The 22724-nt window shown below is 40.3% G+C and overlaps 2 protein-coding genes across 12 annotated transcripts in view; both read left to right on the forward strand.

Moving 5' to 3' along the window:
* The window catches only part of LOC110520324 (nck-associated protein 1), a 58981-nt gene extending 45974 nt beyond the window's left edge, over positions 1-13007 (forward strand). For 8 of the 9 annotated variants that reach the window (XM_036974833.1, XM_021597565.2, XM_036974828.1 and 5 more), the window contains 11 exons: positions 720-938; positions 1350-1480; positions 1740-1837; positions 5298-5391; positions 5651-5733; positions 5916-5996; positions 6249-6342; positions 9158-9274; positions 9474-9583; positions 10359-10448; positions 11839-13007. In XM_036974833.1, the coding sequence (XP_036830728.1) occupies positions 720-938; positions 1350-1480; positions 1740-1837; positions 5298-5391; positions 5651-5733; positions 5916-5996; positions 6249-6342; positions 9158-9274; positions 9474-9583; positions 10359-10448; positions 11839-11955 (1234 nt within the window). In that variant the 3' untranslated portion in view covers positions 11956-13007. The remainder of the gene's footprint in view (positions 1-719; positions 939-1349; positions 1481-1739; positions 1838-5297; positions 5392-5650; positions 5734-5915; positions 5997-6248; positions 6343-9157; positions 9275-9473; positions 9584-10358; positions 10449-11838) is intronic. The other variant, XM_036974829.1, reaches the window with a different exon arrangement.
* Positions 13008-17258: 4251 nt separating this feature from the next.
* Positions 17259-21800, forward strand: LOC110520325 (secreted frizzled-related protein 3). 3 transcript variants are annotated; one of them, XM_021597566.2, is made up of 6 exons: positions 17259-18297; positions 18488-18526; positions 18703-18762; positions 19052-19117; positions 19485-19689; positions 21595-21800. In XM_021597566.2, exons 1-6 carry the CDS (start codon positions 17838-17840, stop codon positions 21731-21733), a joined length of 969 nt encoding a protein of 322 aa, XP_021453241.2. In that variant the 5' UTR covers positions 17259-17837; the 3' UTR covers positions 21734-21800. The 3 variants fall into 3 exon arrangements, with proteins under 3 accessions (XP_021453241.2, XP_021453242.1, XP_021453243.1); XM_021597567.2 differs by lacking the exon at positions 18488-18526 and having other exon boundaries at positions 17260-18297; XM_021597568.2 differs by lacking the exons at positions 18488-18526; positions 18703-18762 and having other exon boundaries at positions 17260-18297.
* The last annotated feature ends 924 nt before the right edge of the window (positions 21801-22724 follow it).

Raw genomic sequence — 22724 nt, forward strand, 5'->3', positions numbered from 1 at the left:
CGTTACAACCAGCACTGCAGCTGCAATGAATGAGTAGGAAAGTGTATCTATAGGCTTGCGTTGTTATTATTATTAGCAGCTTGGGCAAATTTTTATATCAAGGAATATTTCAATTTCTCTGGTCATAGGAGTAACAACATTCATTTGTGCATGAGGCAGAAATAATGCGTTGTGACTCGAGTTTCACCATCAGCTGAAAGACTGCGTCCCTTTTTGGTTAGTGTCAGTGGAGGAAAGGGACAGCAGAAGGACGTTGAGAGGCGGACCCTCAGTCTGCTGTTCTCTCCCTCCGCTAAGACTGACCAGCAGATGCAGGCACCATCAGCCCAGTAAAATAAAAAAGCTAATGATTTAAATGTATGCTCACTCAGCTGTGCCTCACAAGTAATACAACAACTGATCTATTACCAGCCTACCTCAAATGTAGATTTCTTTTTTTTGTCTGAGAAGAACAACAATGCATTGGCAGAGCAATTCAAGCAAAGCCAATATGGGGTGATAAGGTTTTGGGCCTATAACCTACTGCACAAATCTCATCAACCCCGTTTTTAATAGGGTAATGTTGCTGCATAGGCTTACGTTTTTAAGTCATGTATAAAAAAAAAAATTACGGTAGATCTTGGCTTGCATTTTGACTCAGAAAGTGATCTTGCCTCAAACGTTGGTGACCACTGCTCTAGATTGATTGACAGATTGATCCTGTTTCGTTCCATCTCTAGGTCTATCGTGGGGATGACCATGTATAACCAAGCGACCCAGGAGATAGCCAAACCGTCTGAGCTGCTGACCAGTGTCAGGGCTTACATGACTGTGCTCCAGAGCATAGAGAACTATGTTCAGATAGATATCACCAGGGTGTTCAACAACGTGCTGCTGCAGCAGACACAACATCTGGACAGTCACGGAGAACCAACCATCACTAGCCTCTACACCAACTGGTGAGTCCTAACCCCTTAACTTCTTAACCCTAACCTCCTAACCACCTAACCTTAACCTCCTAACCCCAACCAACCAACCAATCACTTGCCTCTTCACCAACTGGAATACATTCACAAAACAATATGAATTTCCACTTTCTGTCTGTTTGAGAATAACAGCTCTGAGCCTTGATTCAAACCAACGCAGGTAAATGTCCTGTGCACTGCGATTGAGTTTGAATGGTGACTTCTGCTTGAGCCGACATCTGCGATGAACGTGGTCTCTGTGAACATCTGAGAAATTGCCTTTAAAAGTCTATCGCAGTGCGCAGGTTGTTCATCTGGGTTGTTTGAATACCAGCCTTGATCATGCCTTCTATTCCATCAGATAACCACCAACATGACAAGCCATACATTCTCTCTGTACTACAGGTATCTGGAGACTTTACTGCGCCAAGTTAGCAACGGACACATAGCTTACTTCCCAGCCATGAAGGCTTTTGTCAACCTACCTACGGAGAACGAGCTCACCTTCAATGCAGAGGAATACTCTGATATCTCAGGTAAGTTATGCTGTCCTTTTAGACACCAATAGACTCATGGTACTGAGAGTATGAGTAATGATTTACTACTTAGAATATTTAAACTGTGTTTATAGCCATAGCAACATTCAAGCCAACAAAAAGTAGACAGTAGATGACAGAACATTTCCATGACCTTGTGTTGGATGGGTTGGATTAAAGTAGACCACCGGTCATTCATGGACGTATTGGGCAATAAAGTCATCTTATTCCTATTTTCTTCTTCTTCTCTTCTTTTCAGAGATGCGGTCCCTGTCGGAGCTGCTGGGGCCCTATGGGATGAAGTTCCTCAGTGAGAGCCTCATGTGGCACATCTCCTCCCAGGTGGCCGAGCTCAAGGTGAGGAGTCACTTGGGTCACAGAGATCAAGGGTTAATGGTAGAGGTCATCCAGGGTTAACCCAGGTCAGGCTGGGTCATGTTCATTAGGGCACCTCGTAGCAAAATATTAAATACATTTAGCATTTCTTATTGCACACTTCCAGAAAGTCTGTCCCCTGTTTTGGACAGGTTTGTTCCTTTTGGTGCCTAAAGAACACAGCCCTGGTTTCTCTCTTCTATAATTCTTAGTGTGCATCCGAAATGCGACCCTATCCCCTATATCAGGGGTATTAAACTCTTACCCTACGAAGTCCAGAGCCTGCTGGTTTTATGTTCTACCTGATAAGTAATTGCACCCACCTGGTGTCCCAGGTCTAAATCAGTCCCTGATTAAAGGGGAACAATGAAAAAATGCAGTGGAACTGACTTTGGGGTCCAGAGTTGAGTTTGAGAGCCCTATATATTGCACATATTTTGACCTGGGTCCTATGGTGGTCTCCTATGGGATCTGGTCAAAAGTAGTGAACTATATAGGGAATAGGGTGCTATTTCAGATGAAGCCTTGGCAGTATGAGTCATTAGAGGTTAGAGGGTCTTTCCAGAAGCAGAGTTTTCCCCTGGAAACAGAACCAGACCCACAGCAGAACAGAGGCAGTGTGGATTACTGGTATCCTCTAACTGCTAAGTGACTGACACTAAATTAATTTAGTGTTAGTGATAAGTGTTGTGAAAGCAGCTAGCCAGACTAATACATCTAAATTAGCAGCAAAATCAGTCCTAATAGATCTACACTACCATTCAAAAGTTTGGGGTCACTTAGAAATTTCCATGTTTTTGTCCATTTAAAATAACATCAAATTGATCAGAAATACAATGTAGACATAGTTAATGTTGTAAATGATAATTGTAGCTGGAAATTGCTGATTTTTAATGGAATATCTACAGTGGGGCAAAAAAGTATTTAGTCAGCCAAAAATTGTGCAAGTTCCCCCAATTAAAAAGGTGAGAGAGGCCTGTAATTTTCATCATAGGTACACTTCAACTATGACAGACAAAATGAGAAAAAAAAATTCAGAAAATCCCATTGTAGGATTTTTAAGAATTTATTTGCAAATTATGGTGGAAAATAAGTATTTGGTCAATAACAAAAGTTTATCTCAATACTTTGTTATATACCCTTTGTTGGCAATGACAGAGGTCAAACGTTTTCTGTAAGTCTTCACAAGGTTTTCACACACTGTTGCTGGCATTTTGGCCCATTCCTCCATGCAGATCTCCTCTAGAGCAGTGATGTTACTTTGGTCCCAGCTCTCTGCAGGTCATTCACTAGGTCCCCCCGTGTGGTTCTGGGATTTTTGCTCACCATCCTGTGATCATTTTGACCCCACGGGGTGAGATCTTGTGTGGAGCCCCAGATCGAGGGAGATTATCAGTGGTCTTGTATGTCATCCATTTCCTAATAATTGCTCCCATGGTTGATTTCTTCAAAACAAGCTGCTTACCTATTGTAGATTCAGTCTTCCCAGCCTGGTGCAGGTCTACAATTTTGTTTCTGGTGTCCTTTGACAGCTCTTTGGTCTTGGCCATAGTGGAGTTTGGAGTGTGACTGTTTGAGGTTGTGGACAGGTGTCTTATACTGATAACAAGTTCAAACAGGTGCCATTAATACAGGTAACGAGTGGAGGACAGAGGATCCTCTTGAAGAAGAAGTTACAGGTCTATGAGAGCCAGAAATATTGCTTGTTTGTAGGTGACCAAATACTTATTTTCCACCATAATTTGCAAATAAATTCATTAAAAATCCTACAATGTGATTTTCTGGATTTTTTCTCTCATTTTGTCTGTCATAGTTGAAGTGTACCTATGATGAAAATTACAGGCCTCTCTCATCTTTTTAAGTGGGAGAACTTGCACAATTGGTGGCTGACTAAATACTGTTTTGCCCCACTGTACATAGGTGTACAGAGGCCCATTATCAGCAACCATCACTCCTGTGTTCCAATGGTACGTTATGTTAGCTACTCCAAATTTAGCATTTTAAAAGGCTAATTGATCATTAGAAAACCCTTTTGCAATTATGTTACCACAGATAAAAACTTTTGTGCTGATTAAAGAAGCAATACAACTGGCCTTCTTTAGAGTAGTTGAATATCTGGGGCATCAGCATTTGTGGGTTAAATTACAGGCTCAAAATGGCTAGAAACAAATAACTTTCTTCTGACACTCATCAGTCTATTCTTGTTCTGAGAAATGAAGGCTATTCCATGCGAGAAATTCCAAAGAAACTGAAGATCTCGTACAACGCTGTGTACTACTCCCTTCACAGAACAGTGCAAACTGGCTCTAACTAGACTAGAAAGAGGAGTGGGAGGCCCCGGTGCACAACTGAGCAAGAGGACAAGTACATTAGAGTGTCTAGTTTGAGAAACGGAATCCTCACAAGTCCTCAACTGGCAGCTTCATTAAATAGTACCCGCAAAACACCAGTCTCAACGTCAACAGTGAAGAGGCGACTCCGGATGCTGGCCTTCTAGACAGAGTTCGTGTCCAGTGTCTGTGTTCTTTTACCCATCTTAATCTTTTCTTTTTATTGGCCAGTCTGAGATATGGCTTTTTCTTTGCAATTCTGCCTAGAAGGCCAGCATCCTGAAGTCGCCTCTTCACTGTTGACTTTGAGACTGGTGTTTTGTGGGTACTATTTAATTTTATTGCAGCAGGCTGACAAGATATTATGACCTTTTTTTAAAACGGTTCTTTAGATTATAATATAATTGGTATTTTACTCTAGAGCACACATTAGTGTTGGAACGTAGCGCTGGCACATATTTATTATTCTCTAACATGCAAACGTTTCCCTTCCCTTCTGAAAGCAATTTGTGAAAATAAAATATGTTTCTGTCTGATTCACAATCAGATGTAGGAATAAAGCATTGGTTTTATTCAGTCTCTGTACAAACCAAGCCATGTTCATCAAATGACTTAACACAAAACACGTTGTCGGCGAACGCTCTCAAAGCAAACTGAACAAGTAGAAAGCATGCAACCCATTGTGAGCTGCACACATGACTGCCTGAACATTGCGCCAAGACACCCATCGCAAAAAAAGTACAGGCTTCTAATTTTGTATGCATCCCAAATGACACCCTATTCCCTACATAGTGCAGTACTTTTGATCAGAGCCCATCATGCACTACTTTTGACCAGAGCCAAAGGTAGTGCAGTATATAGGCTCTGGCCAAAAGTAGTGCACTATATAGGGAATAGGGTGGCATTTGGGACAAACATTTGTAAGATCCCCTGCATAGTGCACCATCTGTTGATGGTAAGGGCCTTTTCCTGTTGTGCGAAAGAAGGGGAAAGTCTTTGGAATTAGGATCCCTAGTTGATTCCCCAAATAATCCCCTCACCACTTAGGAGGCTCTCTCACTCTCCCACTTCTACTCCTCTCCCACAACTCATTCTTCTTCTCCTCTCCTCAGAAACTGGTGGTGGACAACGTTGAGATTCTGACCCAGATGAGGACCAGCTTTGACAAGCCTGAACACATGGCTTCTCTGTTCAAGAAGCTCTCATGTGGGTACTCTGTATTTATATTGGCCTGGTCAGAGTTTTCCTGGGCCAGACAGACACAAGGCTCAGTGCTGCCAAGTCCAAATAAGCAACATATACATTTCTCCCATAGTACTGTTCTGCCTACATGGTTTTGGTTATGGCTGCAGAAGGGAAAAAGTGACATAACAAAACACCTTAGTCTAATTTGTATACCTGTAAAATGACTAGAGACATGTCAGTTGTCTGTGAGACTTGCATGTTCTTTGTCTTGGTGTTACAGCAGTCGACAGTGTTCTGAAACGGATGACCATCATCGGAGTCATCCTCTCATTCCGATCCCTTGCTCAGGAGGCACTCCGAGATGTATGTCGGCCCTTTAACTTTCCACAACTTGAATGGCATCATATATTGACACAATACAGTACACAATTATTTTGATCGGTCTCAAGCTGGTTTTCTCATATTACACCCTATGCCAAAGTTAGTTGAATTTAATATTTCTGTCATTGTATTGAAATAAAGCATGATCCTCTTCTTGTCACCAGGTGTTGTCCTGCCACATCCCATTCCTGGTGAGCTCAGTGGAGGATTTCAAGGATCACATTCCAAGAGAGACCGACATGAAGGTGAGAGACACAGTAGGACCTTTAAATTAAGCTTAATGTGGTCAAGGTTGTGGGTTTAGTTCTGACATGGATCACATAAGAATACTAAGTCCCACAAGGTTCACATACACATACATTGTACTGTAAATTTCTTTGGATTTAAGCATCTGCTAAGTGGCATAGCTATATAATTATGAATATTATATATGAATGGCTATTGTGTTTGAAGCAGTCTGATTCTCTGATGTCCTTTATGTCTCTGTTGATCATCAGGTGGCCATGAATGTGTATGAGCTGTCATCTGCAGCAGGTCTGCCCTGTGAGATAGATCCTGCCTTAGTGGTGGCCCTCTCCTCTCAGAAGTCAGGTGAGATAGGATGCACCATAGACAGCCATTTTAGAATCTTAATAGATTTTCAAGACAATTTAAGTTAAAACTGTAGTACGGCCACTCAGGAACATTTAATGTCATCTTGGTAAGCAACTCCAGTGTATATTTGGCCTTGTGCTTTAAGTCCTGCTTATTGTCCTGCTGAAAGGTGAATTTGTCTCCCAGTGTCTGTTGGAAAGCAAACAGAACTGGGTTTTTCTCTAGTATTTTTACTTTGCTTAGCTGTATTCTTTTTATTTTTATCCTAAAAAAACTCCCTAGTCCTTGCCGATGACAAGTATACCCATAACAGTCATGATTGGCTGAGATAAGGAGTGTTTGGCCATCCTGAGATATGAGTCCTGATTGGTCTGTCATGTCACAGGGTTCTGTCTACAGAATGGGAGCTTTCCTAGTTAGTATATAGATCATCTTTGCTACCGCAGATTTTTTGGAAAGATATAGCTATGGACAACTGCAAAAGTGTTGCTACAGCTCCCTAAATTTAGCTGGGTTTAAGTAGAGAGACTTACTTTCTGGAGGACAATGCCATGCTGACTCACACGTGTTTACGTGGGTGGGGTGGGGCTAAGCCTTAAGAGGGTGTGAACGGTGCTGAATGAATATAAACAAAGAAGCGCTCTCTAGGAAGTGTGAAAATCTCTTCAAAATCTTTCAAGAGCATTTTCTCATATGTTGAATAACATGATTATCAACTTCTCCCATGTTTCCTCCAACTACAGTGTATTATACCATTTTGTACTTTTATAAAATATGAAAATAACATTTGACTTAAGCCTCAATTGAGAAATCTGGACACATACACTATATATACAAAAGTATGTGGACACCCCTTCAAATGAGTGGATTCGTGAATTTCAGCCACACCCATTGATAGAGTTGTTATTGTGAAGTGGAAATGTCTAGGAGCAACAACGGCTCAGACGCAAAGTGGTAGGCCTCACAAGCTCAGAGAACGGGACTGCCGAGTGCTGAAGCGCGTAGCGCGTAAAAATCATCTGTACTCGTTTGCAACACTCACTACCGAGTTCCAAACTGTCTCTGGAACCAACGTCAGCACAAGAACTGTCCGGAAGCTTCATGAAATGGGTTTCCATGGCCGAGCAGCCACACACAAGCCTAAGATCACCATGCGCAATGCCAATCGGCGGCTGGAGTGATGTAAAGCTCGCCGCCATGCTTCACCATCTGGCAGTCCGACGGACATATCTGGGTTTGGCCGATGCCAGGAGAACGCTACCTTCCCTAATACATAGTGCCAACAAATTTGATGAAAGAGGAATAATGATCTGGGGCTGTTTTTCATGGTTCGGGCTAAGCCCCTTAGTTTTAGTGAAGGGACATTTTAACACTACAGCATACAATGACATTGTGGACGATTCTGTGCTCCCAACTTTGTGGCAACAGTTTTAGGAAGGCCCTTTTCTGTTTCAGCATGACAATGCCCCCGTGCACAAAGCGAGGTCCATACAGAAATAGTTTGCCGAGATCGGTGTGGAAGAACTTGACTGGCCTGCACAGAGCCCTGACCTCAACCCCATCGAACACCTTTAGGATAAAATAGAACACCCACTGAGAGCCAGACCTAATCGCCCAACATCAGTGCCCGACCTCACTAATGCTCTTGTGGCTGAATGGAAACCAGTCCCCGCAGCAATGTTCCAACATCTAGTGGAAAGCTTTCCCAGAAGAGTGGAGGCTGTTATAGCAGCAAAGAGGGGACCAACTCCATAATGTCGCCCATGATTTTGGAATGAGATGTTTGACAAGCAGGTGTCCACATACTTGTGGTCATGTAGTGTATGTTAAGTTGTTTAGCTGAAATGATGACTATTACTCATATGCCTCATAGCCTGAGTTCCATGTCCACATGCTGTGTAAAGGGATAACTGACTCACTGTTGAAATCTCACAGTTTGAAAAGTAATCTGTCGATCATGTCAGAGAGCGTGAGAGTTGGACAAGCATTAGAACTGCATTCCACTCTGTAGTCAAAATAAAAGTTTTCATAAATGAAAAATAAATACGTCCTGCCAATTTCAGAATCGCAACAGATAGGCCAGGCATTTGTTTAGGTAACATTTGGACATGTTGATGCTTATGCACACTGGTATTAAGTTGTCAAGTCATGTAGCCTGCAGCCTTATCCACAAAGTCCAGTCCAATTTCTGCACCCAACAATTCCCTATATAGTGCACAAATGGGCCCTAGTGTGCTTCCCAAATGGCACCTTATTACTAGAGATTCCTCTCTGGGCGCATCCGAAATGGCACCCAACCCATATATAGGGGTTTGGTCAAAAGTATTGCACTATATAGGGAATAGGGTGCCATTTAGGACGACGCCAATGGCTCTCCTCAAGTTCCCAACCCCTCTCTGTTGCTCTAAGGAAAATACTAAATAACATTGTTTTAACTCAGAGCTACTAAGAGCCCTGGGGGCCTTTTGGCCAGTGAAGAAATTTCTGTTATACACCGCGGCTGTTTTTATACAAACCTCCGTTTACTTTCAAAATAGTTATCAACCCTCAACCTCATCTCCTCGTATGTGTCACAAATGCCACCCTATTCCCTATGTAGTGCACTACTTTTGACCTGGGCCATTTGGGAGGCACGCCTACCCCTTATTGGGTCCACATAGTTGAATCCCCTCCCAGTCCTGTAAATATAAATTACAGTTAATTAGGGAGCCATAATGCAGTTTGTCTTGGCTAGAGGGTCTTCATTTTTGGATAATATCCATAATAGATCCCCCTGATGGTGTTAACGGACATTTGCTTTCTTTGGTAACAGAGAACATCAGTCCGGAGGAAGAGTACAAGATAGCGTGCCTGCTGATGGTCTTTGTGGCGGTCTCTATGCCCACCTTGGCAAGCAACGTCATGTCCCAGTATAGCCCTGCTATCCAAGGTACCTGTTCTTAGATACATGAAGTATATGTTCTATGTATATTATATGTTCTATGACATTTGTTGTTATACTTATTGATATGGTTCCTTCATAATCGTCCTTGTTAACAGAGCTGTGAGATACAGTAGACCGTTTTACCCACAGTGTTTAAAGACATAGTTGAGACACTAATATCTTCTTGTCTGTCATCCTTTCACAGGTCACTGCAACAACATCCACTGTCTGGCTAAAGCTATAAACCAGATCGCTGCAGCTTTATTCACCATCCACAAGGGCAGCATCGAGGACCGCCTCAAAGAGTTCCTCGCAGTACGTTTTATAGTGATAGTCCATTTGGTTTATACCACACATTTATCTTCACCCTTTTTAATTATTTATTATAAGCAGCTCTCTTCCTTCATCTGTTTTATATTTATTCTCTATTTGGGCCTGCATCAAAAGTTGTGCACTATGTAGGGAATAGGGTTCTATTTGGGACGCATCCATGTTTAAATACACACAATGTGGGAAAAGGCAGGATAATTTTTTATTTTCATAACCAGGATTTAAAAACATTAATGTTCCATAAACCTTCTGTGATTCTAAATCATTTTTATTTTAATATCTTAAATGAATTTTTCTGCATGACTAGTGATTTTTCTGCATTGCTGAGGGGGAGGGCACAGCGACCCACTAACCTTGTTTTCCCCTCTATGTATTTCCATTGGAATTATTCCTCAATGTCCTGTTGCTTTTAATTGTGTTCCAATAATGTATTACTATAACAGTGTTGAAATCTTTAGTGCTGTTTCCCATCTGAAACCATGTGAGACACAGCCCAAGCCAGGTCCTCTTTGAAATGCTGTGTTTAAATCCATGTGTCAAAGCTGAACCCACATGGCAAGTTTAGAATGGTAAACTGGTGGTTTGGGGTTATTCATAGTGACTGTGTTAAAGACTTTAAATGTCCAGTAACATTGTAAAACTGATGGAAAGAGACACAAGTGCTTCTACACTTTCAGGGTCGGTTTCCCCAGGCACAGATAAAGCTTAGTACTGGACAACAAAAAAATCTGATTTCATTTGTTCTTTCTCTCCTGTGCAGCTTGCCTCCTCCAGTTTGTTGAAGATCGGCCAGGAGACTGACAAAACCACAACAAGGAACAGAGAATCTGTCTACTTGCTCCTGGACATGGTGAGTCACATACTGTATGAGTGTGTCCCAAATGGTACCCTATTCCATATATAAGGAATAGGGTGCCATTTGGGATCCGGACTAAACTACAACACACATCATGTTCTATTTAACCTTTATTTAAGTCCCGTTAAGGTCAGAATAACTATTTCCCAAAGGGAGACCTGGGAAAGTCATTTAAGAGAGTCATATACTATTAATTTACGATACTATATCAAACCGAATGACTAAGAATGATAAAGTTATGCCTACTCTAGCTATCAAGTTGTCTCATCATCTAACTATCACCTAGCTATCATAACACAGTGTCACATCTAACTATCATCTAAATGTTGTCACATCCTCTGACTATCATCTCGCTACCATCTTAACATGTTGTCCCATCATCTAACTATCACCTAGCTATCATAGCACAGTGTCACATCTAACTATCATCTAAATGTTGTCACATCCTCTGACTATCATCTCGCTACCATCTTAACATGTTGTCCCATCATCTAACTATCACCTAGCTATCATAGCACAGTGTCACATCTAACTTATCATCTAACACGTTGCCCCATCATCTAACTATCACCTAGCTATCATAACACAGTGTCACATCCTCTAACTAACATTAACACAGTGAAACATCCTATAACTATCATCTAGCTATCATCTAACACGTTGTCAAAATCATCTAGCTATCATCTAACACGTTGTCCCATCATCTAGCTACCATCTAACACGTTGTCACATCATCTAGCTACCATCTAACACGTTGTCACATCATCTAGCTACCATCTAACACGTTGTCACATCATCTAGCTACCATCTAACACGTTGTCACATCATCTAGCTACCATCTAACACGTTGTCACATCATCTAGCTACCATCTAACACGTTGTCACATCATCTAGCTATCATCTAACACGTTGTCACATCATCTAGCTACCATATAACACATGTAATATACTTGTTCTAAGGTCAACATTCTCATTAGTCTCTGGCCAGCCCAAAGCAGAAATAAAATAAAGAGAATCGCAAACCTCTTTCGACTTGAAAATGAACAGAGCACTATTTTATTTGACTGTGTATTGAAAGTTACATATGCAGTCATGCATACACATGTATTGTCTGTTGATCAGAGGGGCTTACTGGTCTGTAGGATTTGTAATTACTTGACTTTGAAGAATATTGTAATGGAGGGAGGTTTTTGAATAGAAAGACAACCAGGGTGGAAAGAAGGAAGAATCACCCACAGTTTTTATCCTGTAGGGGAACTGGCATAATATAGAACACACTGGTCTAAAGTACTGCAATATATAGGGAATGGGAAGCTATTTGAGACATTCTCACAGTGGTTATTTTAGGTTCTATCCATATCCATCCATGTGTTCTCTCTACCAGATTGTGCAGGAGTCCCCGTTCTTGACCATGGACCTTCTGGAGTCCTGCTTCCCCTATGTGCTGCTCCGTAATGCATACCATGCTGTCTACAAGCAGAGTGTGTCTTCCTCCGCCTGAGAGCCCTGAGAGGAGGAGAGGAAAGAATGGGTTAGAGGAGAGAGAGATTAGAAGAGGGAGAGAGCGAGTGAGAGACTCCTCACCTTGTCTGGAGTTCAGCATGCAGATAGTGAAGAGGAGACAAGGGCCGTATGTATCAAGCGTCTCAGAGTAGGAGTGCTGATTTGGGATAAGTGTTGCCTTTTTAGATCATAATGAATAACTTTAACTTGACAGGGGGGAGACCTGATCCTAGATCAGCACTTCTATTCTGAGAAGCTTGATATATGCAGGCAGCCCCAGAGCTCTTTACTGAGAATATAAATATATGGCTTTGGACAACATGAGTCTTATATGATGATATGACCATTGTGGGTGTGCTGTGTTTCAACTTACAGTCTTAAAGAAAACAAAAAAATAGTATTATTGGTTTTGTGGGATCAGGGTTTTTCTTTTCATACAGTTTTATGAATTAATCATTTGTTTACTTAATCTGATGTAAGCTTTGTTGACAATGATCCGTGACAATACACTACTACTTAATTTAATTTTTGAATATTGTCTTAATTTTTAACCCATTCAATATTTAGAAACTTAACACTAAAAATGCTATTATCGGTGAAGGGGAATGTGCAAAACTAATTGCAGATATTTGGAAAATGATGATACACAGTTATATTCATCATCATTATCTGTCGGTTATTACAGTATGTGTATCTTTGTGAATTTGTGTTATTTACATTTTTTGTGTTTCTTTGAGATATTTGCCAAACTGTTGAGAAAACATAGCATCTTATATTATTTGGAGCTAACCTGAAATGTTGGTATTAAACTTAAATATTATGAAAACTGATGGTTGATATTTGTACAAAGCATAGAATAATTTTTTAACTAAATGCCTCATTGGCATAACTACTCCATAGTACCTGTCTGTACGGTATATAATAAACATTCTTTCATATTTATTGAATGTTTATACATAGTTTTCCTTTTACCACTTTTATATGTTTTCAATGTTTCAATGAACCGTGTATCCTCCATAACGTGATAAATAAATCTTAGGCTATATCCACTTACTGGCCTAGAGTCTCATTTGTTTCAAATGTTTGAATACACTTCAGGATATAAGCTGCACACAAAATACCATACATACTCACACACACACAGATTTGCTATGATTAGCCCAATAATTTTAACTTGAGTGTTTCCACTTGAGACATTTGTTTAGGGAAATTTCCACAGTTCTAGCAATCACAATTGGCAACAAATTGACTCACATCTGACCTGATTGTCATGTGTTATTGAGTTTGCTTCTCAGTGCTTAGAACTTGAAGGTCTTTCCTAGTAACAGTTTCCTTTTTTGTATGTAGGCCAACATTGGTCTTGGTTGTTTTGTGTATTTTTTTATTTTTTTTTGCTGTCAAAATATTAGTGGGGAAGTGTTCCCATGGCCTGAGAACACAGAGTCCTGGCAGGCAGCCCTCACATTGATGTTTCCCTGGTCATGTTGTTAAACACCCCTCAGTCACATGATCACAGGAACGAGCGCGTGCGCACACACACACAATCCATGATCCAGTTTGACGAGGAACAAACATGAACATTCTAATAATGGCTGGCAAGGTCAATCAGAAGTCCCTTTGATCTTCTACAAATCTAAACCTTAAATCCTAAATCTGCTCTCTATTCCACTTTTACTGTATGTGTGATAAACTAAACAAAAAGGTATGTTAAAAAGCTTTCAGAAGACTAATTTGCTCCACTTTACTTAATGTTGCATGGATCCAGTTCATTCTGAAATAGAGCACACTGGAATGGTGAATACTGGATCTTATTTAACAATCTGACCCTATATGACCTCTTGGTCAACTTGTAATGTAAACAATCCCTTTAAAATCCTCCATGCTGACCATTGTACACTGTTTAGTATATCGAATCCCTGAGCTGAAAAGGTACAAATCTGAACAAGTCAGTTAACCCACTGTTTCCCAGTAGGCCATCATTGTAAATAAGAATTTGTTCTTAACTGACTTGCCTAGTTAAATAAAGGTTAAATAAAAATTAAATAAATAATGATATTTAACATGTTATTAATCTGGTCAATACCCAATGAGCCTATTAACACTCATCATTGTGTTGAGTTCACGCTAATAATTAGGCTTGATTAAAGCTGCTTGTGTACATAGCACTGTCATCATAATATGGGTGCGTTCGTAAATTCACTCAGAGGGCAGAATAACTGATGAATTTACAAACACGCAACGCCCGTTGAATATGACCGGTGTCAGTAAATGTCAGCAAAAAAAATGTATTAAATTGTTGCCAGCAGCTCGGTTACAGTCACCAACGCTCTAGATCACATGAAAACAGCCTAATCAGCTCTGCCAGGGTGAGGAAAATGGTCAGAGTAAGGTTTTCAAGCCAATTTTAATCAGTTAGCTTGGGTGCTTGACTGACGTTATGAGGTCAGAGCGCACTGATCAACCCTATGCGGAAGATGCATTTCAGGTGAAGTTGTACAACAGTTGTACAACTGACTAGGTATCCCCCTTTTCCTTACCCTTTCCCTTACTCCACAGTCAAAGAGTCCAGTGTGCTCTCTGAATGCTCAGTGAGCGAAACGCTCTGAATTTACTAACAGACAATCTGACAACGCTCTGAATTTACAAACTCCCAGAGCGCTCTCTGACAATCCAGAGTGAATTTACAAACACACCCCATGTCTTCATAATAGGCAGAATGATTGTTTACTTCCTATAAAAATGTATAGGCCGCTTTACTTAAATAAGTTAGGTTATCTAGACCAGGGATGGGCAACTTTGATGAGTGTGGGGGCCACAACAAAGCTGAACTCATCAAGAGGGGCCACAGTGGCTCACGGGTCTGCATACCCACATCCATACCCACACATCCATACCCCCCAACTTGTGAGTAAAACACTTTAGAGAACCCCCTTTATTGAGAGGAAAGAAGAAAAAATAAGTTTTAAGAGTTAATTTCCTGCAATTATACCCAATTTCCTGCAATTATACCCATATTGTAATGAGGAATATAGAACATGATGCCGTTTAAACCAGGTTTGCTGCAATTCAAAACAATTTGTCATTTTTTATGATATCTGAGTTAGTGACTAAGAAAAAAGTGGGCCCCAGTAAGTAATTCGACCATCATTACTACAAGTATAGATAGCTGGCTAGACAAATTTACCAATCGAAAAAATATTAGCTGACGTGCTAATTGAGTGAACCTTTGTACACTGAGTGTACAAAACATTAAGGACACCTGCTCTTTCCATGACATAGACCGACCAGGTGAATCCAGGTAAAAGCTATGATCCCTTATTGATGTCACTTGTTAATTCCATTTCAATCAGTGTAGATGAAGGGGAGACAGGTTAATAATGATTTTTAAGCCTTGAAACAATTGAGATATGGATTGTGTATGTGTGCCATTCAGAGAGTGAATGGGCATGACAAAATATTTAAGTGCCTTTGAATGTGGCATGGTAGTAGGTGCCAGGTACACCGGTTTGTGTCAAGAATTGAGAATCTTGAGCAAGAGAATCTTGTTTCTCATGGTCTGAGAGTCCTTTAGGTGCCTTTTGGCAAACTCCAAGTGGGCTGTCGTGCCTTTTACTGAGGAGTGGCTTTCGTCTGGCCACTCTACCATAAAGGCCTGATTGGTGGAGTGCTGCAGAGATGGTTGTCTTTCTGCAAGATTTTCACATCTCTACAGAGGAACTCTGGAGCCATCGGGTTCTTGGTCACCTCCCTGACCAAGGCCCTTCCCCCCCGATTGCTCAGGTTGGCAGGGTGGCCAGCTCTAGGAAGAGTCTTGGTGGTTCCAAACTTCTTCCATTTAAGAATGATGGAGGCCACTGTGTTCTTGGGGACCTTCAATGCTGCAGAAATGTTTTGGTACCCTTCCTAGTGGTTAGAGGATTGGGCCAGTAACCGAAATGTTGCTAGATCGAGTCCCTGAGCTGACAAGGTAAAAATATGTTGTTATGCTGCCCCTGAACAAGGCAGTTAACCCACTGTTCCTAGGCCATCATTGTAAATAAGAATGTGTTCTTAACTGACTTGCCTAGTTAAATAAAGGTAACATTTTAAAAATGTAAAATTCCTCATCTATGTCTTGACACAATCCTGTCTCGGAGCTCTGCTGAAAATATCTTCGACCTCTTGGCTTGGTTTTTGCTCTGACATACACTGCCAACTGTGGGACATTATATAGACAGGTGTTTTATAGACAGCCTTTCCAAATCATGTCCATCAATTGAATTTACCACAGGTGGACTCCAATCAAGTTGTAGAAACATCTCAAGGATGATCAATGAAAACAGGATGCACCTGAGCTCAATTTCGAGTCTCATTGCAGGGTCTGGGTTCTGAATATTTATGTAAATAAGGTATTTCTGATTTGTTTGTTTTTAAACCTGTTTATGCTTTGTCATTATGGGGTATTGTGTGTAGATTGATGTGGGAAACATGTATTTAATAAATGGTAGAACAAGGACGAAATGTAACAAAATGTGGAAAAAGTCATGGGGTCTGAATACTTTCTGAATGCACTGTAAAAATACACACACTACCGGTCAAAACTTTTAGAACACCTACTCATTCCAGGGTTTTTCTTTATTTGACTATTTTCTACATTGTAGAATAATAGTAAAGACATCAGAACTATGAAATTACTCATATGGAATCATGTAGTAACCAAAGAAGTGATAAACAAATCAAAATATATTTTATATTGGAGATTTTTCAAACACTCTTGGCATTCTCTCAACCAGCTTCACCTGCAATGAATTTCCAACAGTCTCCGGCCTGTGTAAGGCCTATTTGACCAAGAAGGAGAGTGATGGTGCTGCATCAGATGACCTGGCCTCCACAATCATCCGACCTCGACCCAATTGAGATGGTTTGGGATGAGTCGGACGGCAGAGTGAAGGAAAAGCATCAAACAAGTGCTCAGCATATGTGGGAACTCCTTCAACTGTTGGAAAAATCATTGCAGGTGAAGCTGGTTGAGAGAATGCTAAGAGTGTGCAAAGCTGTTATCAAGGCAAAGGGTGGCTATTTGAAGAATCTCAAATATAAAATATATTTTGATTTGTTTAACACTTTTTTGGTTGCTACATGATTCCATATGTGTAATTTCATAGTTGTCTTCACTATTATTCTACAATGTAGAAAATAGTACAAATAAAGAAAAACCCTTGAATGAGTAGGTGTGTCCAAAAATAAAGAAAAACCCTTGAATGAGTAGGTGTGTCCAAACTTTTGACTGGTACTGTATATATATATTTGCGTGTGTGGAAATTGATCCGCCAGTTGCCCATCCCAGAACTAGTTTAATGTACATATTTTTCAAAGAAGGCTATGGGGCAAGTTCTCCAGTCCTGCTTGGTGTTGGCTTGAATCAGGAGTAGGAGGGTCAGACAGGCATGATGATGATAGAGGAAATTTGTAAAGGGTAAAAAAGCTGGTCCCGCAGACTGAGGTCAGTCCGATTCCAACGAGCAATCACTGCAGTGCTAACTAGTCTGGGAAGGAGGAGATAGAGAGAGCGGAGCCACAAGCCCACCCGCAATATGATCACACACGCGCCAATGGAATAAGCAACAAAACAGTTGGAAATCGAAATCAATCTTCACCGTCCACGAGGAATTCGATATCAAATAGGTTATTTTGGTTTTACGCACAAAAGATGACGTTTGAACCTCTTTCCTTTTACGTGACGCAAAGTTTAGACACGTCCGGGTAGACAGACAACTTTAGGCTAGCTATATATTTTAGGATTTCATTACGCGTTTAAGTTTATCCATTCCGACTTCATAACCAGACATTGCATTTAGATTTATTGTTTATCCTAAACCAACTGTCAGCATATAACTGAGGATGATCATGTTTTCCCACGAGTTATTCGTCTCTTTCCTCGCGGTTACCTGTCTGTTTAGTATACCCAGAGCGTCTTCGGCGGCATGTGAGCCCATTCGGATCCCTCTGTGCAAGTCCATGCCCTGGAACATGACGAAAATGCCCAACCACCTCCACCACAGCACCCAGGCGAACGCAGTCCTGGCCATTGAGCAGTTTGAAGGGCTTCTTGGCACCCAGTGTAGTACAGATTTACTGTTCTTTCTGTGCGCCATGTACGCCCCAATATGCACGATTGACTTCCAACACGACCCTATCAAGCCCTGCAAGTCGGTGTGTGAGCGTGCGAAATGCGGCTGTGAACCTGTGATGAAACGGTATAATCACACCTGGCCAGAGAGCTTGGCCTGCGAGGATCTGCCAGTCTACGACCGGGGAGTCTGTATCTCACCTGAGGCCATTGTAAAAGCAGAAGGACCAGGTAGGATATGGGGGATGATGAAGATTCCATAGCGTAGTTCTGAAATAGGTATTGTGAATAAATACAGGCTAACTCACATAATAAAGACAAAGATAAAAGGAAAAAAGTATGACGATGAGAATATCTGTAGTCTATAAAATTCTCTACAGCAGCCGCTTATAAGTAAACTTTATTCCTGTCTGTTACTTAGACAACCCTTACTATCAGGACCCCACAAAATGCTCATCTGGTAAGATGCATGTGGCCCTTGAATGTTCTGTGAATTAAACATGACCATTTATTATGTTACCACTATAAAATGACAAAAAAAAATGGAACTACACTGGCCTATGACATTAGAGGCTACTTGTGAAGTTAATACTGTTATTGAGTGAAAATGTTCTCATCATAGTTGGTTTTATTCAGAATCAACTCCTGACTTTCCAAGTGATTCTCACAATGTCAACTGTAAAGGAGCCAACAATGGTAAAATAATAATCACATTTTCTTTGCTTCATCAAACATTTGGATACTTTTACATGGAGCTGTTAGTACATACTGCAAATGTAGCTTAAAAATTATGTTTGGCTATTGAATTTAGTGCAAAATAATCTGAACAGTATTATATTAGAATATGGTATAGATTTTCACCTCATGTTTTTCATTACATGAATTTCAAGAATGTAATTTTGCTATTCAAAAACGTGTAGATTTATAGGGCTATTTCAATCCCAGATGTTCTACAATGTATCACATTATTCATTTATTGTTTCAGATCGTTGCAAGTGCAAGTCAGTTAAACTGGGTCTCAAGACCTACCTAAAGAATAATTACAACTATGGTGAGCTATTACATATTTACTGTTTTCTGAATGATTTTCATAGGCAATTATTTTTGCAGTTCATAAGAGTGGGAACATATTATAGAATGAGAGTGATGATGTTACTTAGAAGCTGATTATAACAATGCATGATTTTATCATTGTCCTAAAACTCTGAAGGATGATTTTCTAGACACAGATTGCTTTTTAGTCCAGGACTATGAATGTATTCTCAATGGAATCTCCTCCAAAAGTAGTCTTGGACTAGGCTTAGTTAGTTTCCAGGAAACCGGCCCCATATGTTCAGTCAAACAAGTAGGCTTCAAATGTAAAGTATCCTTTAAAATAATCAAACAAACTAAAATCGTGTTTAATGTTTTCTTCCCAGTGATTCGTGCAAGGGTGAAGGAGATTAAAAACAGGAATCATGACTTGACTGCAATCGTGGAGGTCAAAGACATCCTGAAGTCTTCCTTTGTTAACATCCCTCGTGATACCGTCACACTGCACTACAACTCTGGCTGTCCCTGTCCTCCTCTCACCGCCAACGACGAGTACATCATCATGGGTTATGAGAATGAGGAGAGGTCCAGGTATGTCTTGAGCCAGTCATATTACTGGCTCTCTAATAGCAACAATCATTCATGGGATAGTTGACTATTGTCTACATCAGGATAGCGGTCAATTCCAAATGTCATAATTGAAAAGCAATGGAGCTGAAATGGAATGGAATTTACAGCGTACTTTCTGAATTGACGGAATTGAAATGTAAACAACTCCGACCCTGTTCTTCATTTAATTAAGGAAGGCTGTAGGACCTACTGTAGCCTACAATCATTAATGGGATAGTTGACTATTGTAGTTCATACCACATTGTAACCCATGCCATCTATAGTGTCTTCAGAAAGTATTTACACCCCTTGGCTTTTTTTCAATTTTGTTGTGTTAAAATGTATTTAATTTAGGTTTAATTTATTTGCACCAAAGAAAAGTGATAAACAACAATACAGATGAAAACAAAATAAAAAATGATGTGCAGGTATGGTTGGAAGGACAAGGGCTTTATATAAAAAAAACAGAATATATATACAATACATAAGTACAAAAATAAAAAAGGCTTGTTAAAACAAATAACAAAACCTGCTAATCACAAATGTACAAATGAACCGATCAACAATCACAAAAAAATCCAAATAAACGGTACATGTTTTGTTTAAATGTGTGTGTGCATGTGTGGATGTAAGAGTTGGGCTATATGGAGGAGATTACTGAGTAGTTTGGTTCATCAGGCTGACCCCCAATCTTGACTTGAAGTTATTGAGGTTTTGGCAATGTGAAGATAACAATTCCAGAGTATGGTACCTTTGTATCTGATAGAGAATTGACTATGTGAGGTGCGGCAGTGTGGAGGGTGAAGGTTATTGCAGTGTCTTGTGTTTATCTAGATGGATTTCAGAATTAACCATTGAAGGGTTTAGGGAGGTAGAAGTTGCCAGGCACGCTGATTTGAGTGTGTCAAGAACTGCAACACTGATGGAATGTTCACACTCAACAGTGTCCCATATGTATCAAGAATGGTCCACCACCCAAAGGACATCACAGGTATATGGCAACCGCCTCAAGGAACAATAAAAAAACACAATATTTACATCTTACAGTTAAATGAGGAAAAGGAATGACACAACTGTGGGAAGCATTGGAGTAAACATGGGCCCATCCCTGTGGAATTCTTGACACATTACAACAACACAGCCCTAATTAATTGAGGCTGTTCTGAGGGCAAAAGGGGGTGCAACTCAGTATTAGGAATGTGTTCCTAATGTTTTGTACCCACAGTGTATATGTCTTGTTCTTTTAGGTTATTGTCCTGCTGAAAGTTGAATTAGTTTCCCTGTGTCTGTTGGAAAGCAGACTGAACCAGATTTTCCTAAAGGCTTTTGCCTGTGTTAAGCTCCATTCTGTTTATTTTTATCAACATAAAAAAACTCCCTAGTCCTTGCCAATGACAAGCATACCCATAACATGATGCAACCACCACCCTTCTGGAGAATATGAAGGGAAAATACTCCCTGGTCTTTGTGGTTGAATCTGTGCTTAATTCACTGCTCAACTCGGTGACCTTTACAATTATCTGTATGTGTCGGGTACAGAGATGGGGTAGTCATTTTAAAATCATGTTAACAATTATTATTGCACACAGTGTCCATGCAACTTATTATGTGACTTGTTAAGCTTATTTCTACTTCTGAATGTATTTAGGCTTGCCATAACAAATGGGTTGAACACTATTGAATCAAGACATTTCAGCTTTTAATTTCTAATTAATTTGTAAACATTTCTAAAAACAAAATTCCACTGACATTATGGGGTATTGATCATTGTCACAAAATCTCAATTTAATAAATTTTAAATTCCGTCTGTAACACAACAAAATGTGGAACAAGTCAAGGGGTGTGTGTACTTTCTGAAGGCACTGTACCTGTCTGTCATACATGTAGGCTTCTGCTCATCGAAGGCTCCATTGCACAGAAGTGGAAGGACCGTATGGGGAGGAAGGTGAGGCGTTGGGACCAGGTACTGAGGGACCAGAGCCGGGGGAACTCTGGCAGAAGCAATATGCGGCGGACCCACCACTGATCATCTAAGGCGTGTCCCTGTGCAGTGATGACAGGGTTGCAAAATTCCTCTAACTTCCCAGGTTTTCTAGAAATCTTGGTTTGAATATTTTGGAATCATGAGGAAATAAGCAGGAAATCTGCAGTCATTAAACCAGGATTTATGGAAAACCTGGGAATTTGGGGAAAGTTACAGAAATGTTGCAGCCCCAAGGGATGACATATGGGACAACATATGGAGACAAGATGGAAAGAAAAGTGTTTGCAGACAGAAAACTGAGAAATTGCACTATTGCACGTTTATTTTTTAACCATTGTCACAATTTAGATAAGTCATAGCTGAATGTAGATCATTTTTTAGTTGTTGTTTTGTATTATTTTTGTTTAATTCTTTGTTTTCATAATCTTTTTTTTGCACAAACAACATTTTCATTTAACCGTGCTAAATGTGTGGGTATACATTTGGAGAATGATTGGGAGCCTTGCATGGGACTTTGCTGGAGGAGTGACAATGACTGCATCCCAAATGGCACCCTATTACTACCTACAGTACCAGTCAAAAGTTGGGACACACCTAATCATTCAAGGGTTTCTTTATTTTTACTATTGTCTACTTTGTAGAATAATATTGAAGACATCAAAACTATGAAATAACACATATGGAATCATGTAGTAACCCAACAAGTGTTAAACAAATAAATATATTTCATATTTGAGATTCTTCAAAGTAGCCATCCTTTGCCTTTGACAGCTTTGTACACTCTTGGCATTCTCTCAACCAGCTTCACCTGGAATGCTTGTCCAACAGTCTTGAAGGAATTCCCACATATGCTGAGCACTTGTTTCCTTCACTCTGTGGTCCAACTCCTCCCAAACCATCTCAATTGGGTTGAGGTCGGGTGATTGTGGAGGCCAGGTCATCTGATGCAGCACTCCATCACTCTCTTTGGTCAAATAGCCCTTACACAGGCTGTAGGTGTATTTTGGGTCATTGTCCTGTTGAAAAACAAATG

Source organism: Oncorhynchus mykiss, chromosome 3 (genome assembly GCF_013265735.2).
Source record: "Oncorhynchus mykiss isolate Arlee chromosome 3, USDA_OmykA_1.1, whole genome shotgun sequence".
Classification (NCBI taxonomy): domain Eukaryota; kingdom Metazoa; phylum Chordata; class Actinopteri; order Salmoniformes; family Salmonidae; genus Oncorhynchus; species Oncorhynchus mykiss.